Consider the following 7,890-nt stretch of genomic DNA (forward strand, 5'->3'; position numbering starts at 1 on the left):
CTGGTGTCTTCAGCTTCGTGCTTCTAAGAGTGGTGTGTGATCGCAGCTGTTTCTTCCTTTTAACTGCCAGTGGGGTTGGAGCTGATTGGGTGGGAGCTTGGCTGTGTTCTGATTGGGTGGAGGTGTGTTCTGATTGGTTAAGGAGCCTGGCTGTGCTCTGATTGGATGGGGGGTTAGAAGCACGAAGCTGAAGACACCAGCCTGAAGATGACGAATGTGACTTCGTCGAAACGTCGCCAAGGTACGTTTAATTCTACGCGGGAGAAAACCCGAATAACTAAAGACCTACATACAAACACCCGCGAAAACCTCAGAAAACATATATATATATATATATATATATATATATATATATATATCATAAAGTGATGCTTTAGATCAGGACTTTTCAACCGGTGGTACGCGTACCACTTGTGGTACGTTAACAAGTGGCAGATGATACGCAGCCCTGCCTAGCCAAGTGTAGTGGGGGAGGGAAAGAGCCAGTGCAGGCAAGGACTTAATGTGAGAGAGTCCTCTGGAGCTGCAGAGTGGCTGGGGCGAGGCAAAGGCCCCAGGCTCACTTCTGGCTCACTCTTCCCCATGAGAAAGAAGGAGGAGGAGGGGGGCGGAGAAGGAGAGGCTATAAAAGGAGGCAGTTTAAGGGGGGGAGAGAGAAAAAAAGCAGCAGCCTTGGGAGGAGGAGGAGGAGTCAGCTCTAGCTGCACCAAAGGGAAAGAAGAAGGAGGAGGAGAAGGAGGAGAAGGGTGGGGAAGAGGAGAGGAGATCAAGCAGGCCAGCCATGAGCCGATCTACAACTGCTGTGGCAGCCACCTGTGCTGGCAGCAGCAAACAGGCAAGAAATGCAGTGGGGAAGGGGTCACCCTCTAAAAGGAATGAAAAAAGGCAGCAATGGCTGGAGGGAGGGAGGGAGATGGAGAGTGGAAGGATTCTTATGTGCTTTTGTGACTTTGAAGTTCTGGAATTTGTGCAGTGTGGGCTTTGTGTTCTTAAGGAATGTTTGGCAATTTCTATTTGGCTGATGTTAGCTTCTATTGCTCTGCTGTTGTTAGCTGTAAGTTTTGCTGCAAGGGATTTTGAAGTATTTTTCTCCTGAATGGATTTTGCCTGTAGCATTCCTTTACTTATGAATGGAGCCATTTGGGGAGGCTGCCTTAGCTGGCAGCCAGTACTTACTACATTTTTTTCTTTCTTAAGTGCCAGCTGTGCTCCTTAACTTTCCTTTCTAGCCAGTAGCTAATTCTTAAAGGGGAATGTGCCTTTTTAAGCTAGTTCACTTAGCAGCTTGTCTTTTCTGTCTCTGGAGACTTTTCCTTGTTTGATGAATATATGGAAGAGGAAAAATATGGGGGGGGGGTTCAAATTCTTCCTTCAGAAGGAGATGGGAATGAGAAAAAGGGAGGCAGGGTAGGGAGGGAGGAAAGGAAGTCCCGCCTTAGCACTTGGCCACCAGCAGCTCTGCCATTGACTTTGCTTGTCAAAAGGTTGCAGAAGGGGATCACATGACCCTGGGACACTGTGACCATTATAAATATGAATCAGTTGCCAAGCATCCAAATATGAATCACATGACTCTGGGCATGCTGCAATGGTCATAAGTGTGAAAAATGGTCATAAGTCATTTCAGTACAATTGCAACTTTGAACAGGTTTTTTTTGCGAGGGGGTCATCAAATTTTTGACACCTTGCTAGGTGGTACTCGAATACTGCCATATTCTAAAAGTGGTACAGTCGGTAAAAAGGTTGAAAAGCCCTGCTTTAGATAACGTGCATCTTTTGTTGAGGAGAACAAAAGAATTGACAGCATGATACAAATCCATTCCTGTTTAAATAAAGGGATTCTCGGAGGGGCAGGACATTGATTTATTGAAGATATATACATTATTTACAGTATTCACATTAACATGTATTTATAATGGGTTAATAACAGTTCCTATTTTACAAGATATTTGCATCCTGAAACTTTCACATAGGACTAGGACTTTCACATAGGACTTCATGGTCTTATGTTTCTATCTTGGTGCCTTAGCCATTGGACCAAACTAGTGTTCAAATGCATATCATTAAGTAATTAGGTTTTTGTACTTCTTCAGATTTGAAGGAGACACTAACATCTTAGGGGCATATGGGGAGTGCTTGCTGAGCACTTGCTACCAACTCCTTATAGCAATTGTATCTTTTTGGAGTTTTCTGGCTGCTTTCCACAACTGCCCCCTGCATGCTCTGAAGCAGTCTTTTCTCCCTTTCAATCCAAAACACTTCATACATATATGTGATGTTGACATGAAATGTGTTCTTTTATTTAGGACCAGCTACGTGCAAAACATTGCCTGAACATAAGTATTCAAACAGGCAACTTGAGGTAGTTACGCTAAAAAGAGATAGCAATAGCACTTAGACTTATACACCATTCCATAGTGCTTTACAGAACTCTCTGGGTGGCTTACTATGTCAGCATATTGCTCTCAACAATCTTTTTACCGACCTCAGAAGAATGGAAGGCTGAGTCAACCTTGTACCTGTCAGGCTACGAGCAAAGTTAGCCTGCAATACTGCATTCTAACCACTGGGCCACCAGGGCTCTTGTCAATTGAGAAATAATCTGACTTCTGTTTGACTTAAACAGTTTGTTTCCTCAGCCATGGGAAAAAGCAACAGCATTTAATGATTCAGTAATTTAGTAATCAAATCATCTTTGGATATGAAGCCAATATTCCCATTCAGAATGTGATTAGGGTTCTACACTCTAAAAAACGCGTATGTAAAAGATAGCAAAATAGTGCTGGCAGTATTATACTTGTCCTACACTTTTTATGCTCACTTGCATCCAAGTGTATAAATGTTTCAGATGTGTATCACAATTTGCAGGGAAAGAAGCCGGATTATAAGTATTGCTCTATTCTCAACATTTATTGAGCAGGTTCTCCCATTACACTAAACTGTACTTCATCTTTTTCTGTTGTGTGAGCACAGGCGTTGTGAATAACCCATGGTTTGTGATTTAGCATAATACAAAAGCTGAGTCAGTCTACCAAACCACAGAGTATCACAATATATGAATCCAGCAGCAGAATTAATGAAACCTGAATTGTACATCTGAAAGGGCCTGTGCTATAGTGGTTAATATATATTTATTAATTTATTGAATTTATGTGTCTCCCATCTTGTCTGGAGCAACTAATATAACAAATATTCTGTTTCCCTTTTAAGGTATCAGCTTTGGTGTGTTTTCTGCTTTCTCCTGGTGCCTCCTTTATAACTGGAGAAACTGTGAGTGTTGATGGAGGACAAGGCCTATACAGTTGCTTATGGAACATTCCAGGTAAAACAACACTTTTAAAATAGTGGTAAAATAGTAACATGACTGTTTTAATGTTCTGAAATGGTTGTATTTTCAAAAGGGAAGGCCAAGACACATTATAAAATATGGAAACTGCCACAAAATGTTTACTCTTGAGGGTGTCTGCTTTCCTTTCCTTTTTTTCTGATGCTTTTGCCCTGATATTAAAAACTAATTTATCTTTAAGACTTCTCCATCTTAATCAAATTCCACTTCACTTAGGAAATTGGTTCAGAAAGTATCATATTGCACTTTCCAGATTATGTGCTTTTTTCTGTTAAAATTGATGACTCAAATGTTTTCACATTACCTACTAAATGCTGAATTTGCCCATAAGGTTTCAATAAGCTTTAAATTCTCCATTCATAAGAAAGATAAAACAACATAATCTGGATTTATTTTGAGCAAGGATTTTCCTGGTGCATATACCTTTTAGGTTTGTTAGAGATATTGAAATAATCATGCTACAAGATAGAATTTATTGGTATGTTTACATGAAAATTTAACAATCTTATTTAAATCCAAATTTCATTTTCCAGCTTTGTATACACTAAGTTGTTCCCTTAAAGCGAAGTTATTACTTTTTAATTCATTTTCTTTCCTGGCTAAACTCTGCTAATGAAGGAAATGTAAATTTACTTAGACTGGAATTGCAAGTGCTACAGGAACACAAAAACCGTTTCCCCTTTGTATGATTGACTTGTTTAATTAATTAATTAATTAATTAATTAATTAATTAATTCAATTTCTGTAGCTGTTCATCTCTGTTAAATACTCTTCTCTATCACAGAACCCTGGCCTAGGATATTGTGATGTGAGTTTGCTTCTTGAAATCTTACATTACTTTTCATTTACTTCCTTATGTTAATAATTATTTAATCTCTTACCTTTCACATCTCTGATTTAGTTTTTAGGGTGCATCTACTTTCTACAATAATTAGTCTCAATTCCTATGGTGGTGTGATTCCATAGTTGTTGGAATTTTTAATTTTCCCTCCAAGAAAGCCTTCATCTAATTGATTTAATTTGGGAATCATCTATTGTTTAGCTTGTGTTACAGCCATTTCTTTCTATTTAATTTTGGAGTGGAGGGGAGGAGTCATTTCCATCATGTGAAACAAATTAGGGATGTGTGCAAATTGTCTCAATTAAGGCATTTTCTTCTCAGTCCCGTTGTTCCCTCAGATAGTTGATAATTTTCTTGAATACTGTCATATCTGTCATGTAACACTTTATTTCACACAGAACTTACAGCTTGGCTTCACATATGTGTGAAGTCCTGGTTTGCTTAACTCTGGTTGGCTAAAACAAAACTGACTAGATAAGCACAGTACACCAAGCTGCCAACTTCAGTGATTGGAGTCAAACAACATTCTTTTTTAAAGGAAAAATTACTAGAATTTATTGTGGTTAAAATACAAATACAAACAAAAATTAAGAAAATTTAAAAAAAGAAAGTGAGGTGCAAGAGAAGATAAAGAGGAAAGAAAAAAGTAGTGACTTCCCACTACTTCCACTTTCAGAGGAGTAGAATACCCCCCCCAAAAAAACCCTCAACCTTTTGCATTACAATTCTAAATATTTCAAGCCATTTCTCTAACAACAAAATCATTCTAATAATCAAAACCTAAAATTAGGTATTCTTTTTTTTCCAGTTTTGAGTAAAAAAAATCCAGAACTGGTTTCTAAATGGAAACAAAAATAGATAAATTATTCTCTTTAATTAAAGTAAATTAATTTTGCCATCTTTACCAATTCCATCATCTTCACCATTGATTCTTCAATTTTGGGAATTAGTGTATCTTTTCATCTTCGTGTGCTGCTGTTAACATATGTAGTAATAGCAATACCAGTTAGATTTATATACCACTTCACAATGCTTTACAGCCTTCTCTAAACCAGCGGTCCCCAACTTTTGCAGCTTGGTGGCCAGTCTGGGATGTGGGGGGGGGGGAGATGAGAACCGGGCCATGCTCAAGAGGCCCGGTTCCAAATAAGCCACGGTCCATTAATGGGCCATGGCCTAGGGATTGGGGAGCCCTGTTCTAAGCAGCTTACAGAGTCAGCATATTGCCCCCAATAATCTGGGTCCTCATTTTACCGACCTTGGAAGGATGGAAGGCTGAATAATAAAGTTCCAAATTTTCTTTCAAGATCTTTGTCCATCAAGCCTAAACGAAAAATCTAGATTCATTTTTATATTTATTTTAAGAATCTTCTGAATTAGAGAAATCTGATTCCAATATTTTTTGCTTTGTCACTAAACCATCAGAGATGATAAAAAGTACCCTTACATTTGTGTACAATTACATTTCCAGCATATATTTGAAGTTCCTTTATACATCTTTGACAATTACTCAGGTGTTAAGGCTCAAAGAACATTCTTAATTGAAACGTGAACTCTTTATTCTTTATTGAGAATAAAATGACTGTCACAATATTCTGAAATATTAAATATATTCATTTTTCTGTTTTTGAGATTATATAAAAGTGACTAACTCATTTCATTAGGCTTGTTTTAAGTGTTTTTCTTGGGAAAAAAAAATCTGTGAAATTTAAATCAATAGCATTGGTTTTGCTTTCTGAGGCAACTAAATCTTCTCTTTCCTCCTAGATCATGACAGATGGCCCCCAGCACCAAATGGACATAATGCCAAGGCTTTCAGAAGCATAATTTCAGGAAAACCTAAATCAAAATTATAATTCAAAGACATATGATTTGTCTACATTTTATTAGAAAAATGCTATTTTTCAGTAATTAATTGCAATTTTTAAAATCTATGCCTTAGAATAAAAACACTTACCTTTTTAATGAAGTGTTAATGAACCCTTAGAACATTCACTAAACACAATTATATGGAACCATATTATATGAAATTACATTATTGAATGTATTCATTGCCTGGTAAACATTATTGCGTAAACTGAAAAGCTTGTTACTGTTCTCTAAACCTTTCTATAATATTAGTGTATTTGCCTCTGTGATCTATGAATATCCTCTGAAGAAAGTGAAATGGCTGTTTGTTAAAGCATAGTAAAATAAATTTCTGTTACATAAGATTGTTGAAGAAAGTGAAACATCCATTGCTCACCTGTATCGTATCCAGAGCCCTATAAATTAAATTGTGAGGTTTTGACTTTAAGTTGTCTCATGAGAATGACAGAATTTTGTGCAAGATCCTGTCTAATTTTAGCATTCCCATATTTTGGAGAGAAGATGCTGAAATAACTACAACTGGAATATGACAGTTTGTTTTCCTGCACACTAATGTCTTTGTGTTAATAACTCTTGCCATAATAATGAAAGTCAGAATGGCTAATATTTCAACATAAAAAATAGGTAGTTTATACCTATGTTTCGTAGTTGCCTTTCGATCATGAACAGCATGAGTCCTAATTGCATGCTATACCCTGTCAGATAGAGGGAGATGGGCAATTAAGAACTTTGATAGATAGATAGACAGACAGACAGACAGACAGACAGACAGACAGACAGACAGACAGACAGACAGACAGACAGACATGTATAGATAGATGTATAGATAGATGTATGTATGTATGTATGTATGTATGTATGTGTGTGTGTATGTCCAGGACCACACAGTATTGGAGACTTTGTTGTAACATTATCTCTCACCATCTGCAAGAAACGAGTATAGACATTTTGCTTTACCTTTTCAATACTTGGATAGCTGTCACCAGCTAGATTCAAGCTGCCATTTCTGAGTCAGATTGCTGAGCTAAAATTTTTCTGATTGCTCTGGAGAAGATACATCTAAAGAACTTACAATGGCACTTTGAACTTGTGGGCTTATCCTTCAAAACCCTTAACATTACTATTGGACAACAGCTATTTAATCCAGAGGCAAAATTATAAAGGTAGCAGATGAACATCATTGCAGTTCACATCTTATTTCAAATTTTAAAATATGAGTGTGAATCATTTAAATACCCACTTTTGTGTTATTTGAGAACAAGGTGTGATGATGTAGTTCAGTACTGGACTATTTTAGATCCACCCTCAGTGATGAAGATCATTGGAGGACATTCCTTGTAAGATACTTTTGGAGAAAAGATAGGATATACTTCACCATCATCATAATCAATTGCTGGGATTGGGGTATAGACTAGCCAGGCAATCAAATCTAGTTAATATTGCAGAATGAGAAATGGATTTGAAATTAAAAGTATGCATACATCTTCATTAAAAATGCCCCTCAAGTCAGACTAATTTAATTTCTTATCTATGTATTAATTTTTTCTAATATATAATGCTACTAATCTCATATATATGACTTAGGTTGCTTACATCAATTGAACAATATAAAAACAACTGAATAATACAACAATTTAAAGCAATAAAAGTACAAAAGAATATAAAAATAAGTACAAATTTAATTTGTAGCGAAGGAATCACACCTACCAACAAAATTCAGTAGAGCCATTGTGCCAACTCCATCAATTTTCTCCGTCCCCATGCCTGTTGACAGCCATATTTTCAGGGTTGTTCCAAAGACTAGCAGGATCAGGCCAATCTAATTTTCTGCAAG

General features: G+C 36.9%; 1 protein-coding gene across 1 annotated transcript in view; it reads left to right on the plus strand.

Annotated features, from left to right (window-relative positions):
* Positions 1-6,131, plus strand: part of PECR (peroxisomal trans-2-enoyl-CoA reductase) — a 22,195-nt gene extending 16,064 nt beyond the window's left edge. Inside the window, exons 7-8 of the mRNA XM_015831139.1 lie at positions 3,211-3,322; positions 5,955-6,131. Coding sequence (XP_015686625.1) covers positions 3,211-3,322; positions 5,955-6,043 — 201 coding nt within the window. The 3' untranslated portion in view covers positions 6,044-6,131. The remainder of the gene's footprint in view (positions 1-3,210; positions 3,323-5,954) is intronic.
* The last annotated feature ends 1,759 nt before the right edge of the window (positions 6,132-7,890 follow it).

Source organism: Protobothrops mucrosquamatus, unplaced genomic scaffold (genome assembly GCF_001527695.2).
Source record: "Protobothrops mucrosquamatus isolate PMUCROS unplaced genomic scaffold, P.Mucros_1.0 scaffold_254, whole genome shotgun sequence".
NCBI classification, from domain to species: domain Eukaryota; kingdom Metazoa; phylum Chordata; class Lepidosauria; order Squamata; family Viperidae; genus Protobothrops; species Protobothrops mucrosquamatus.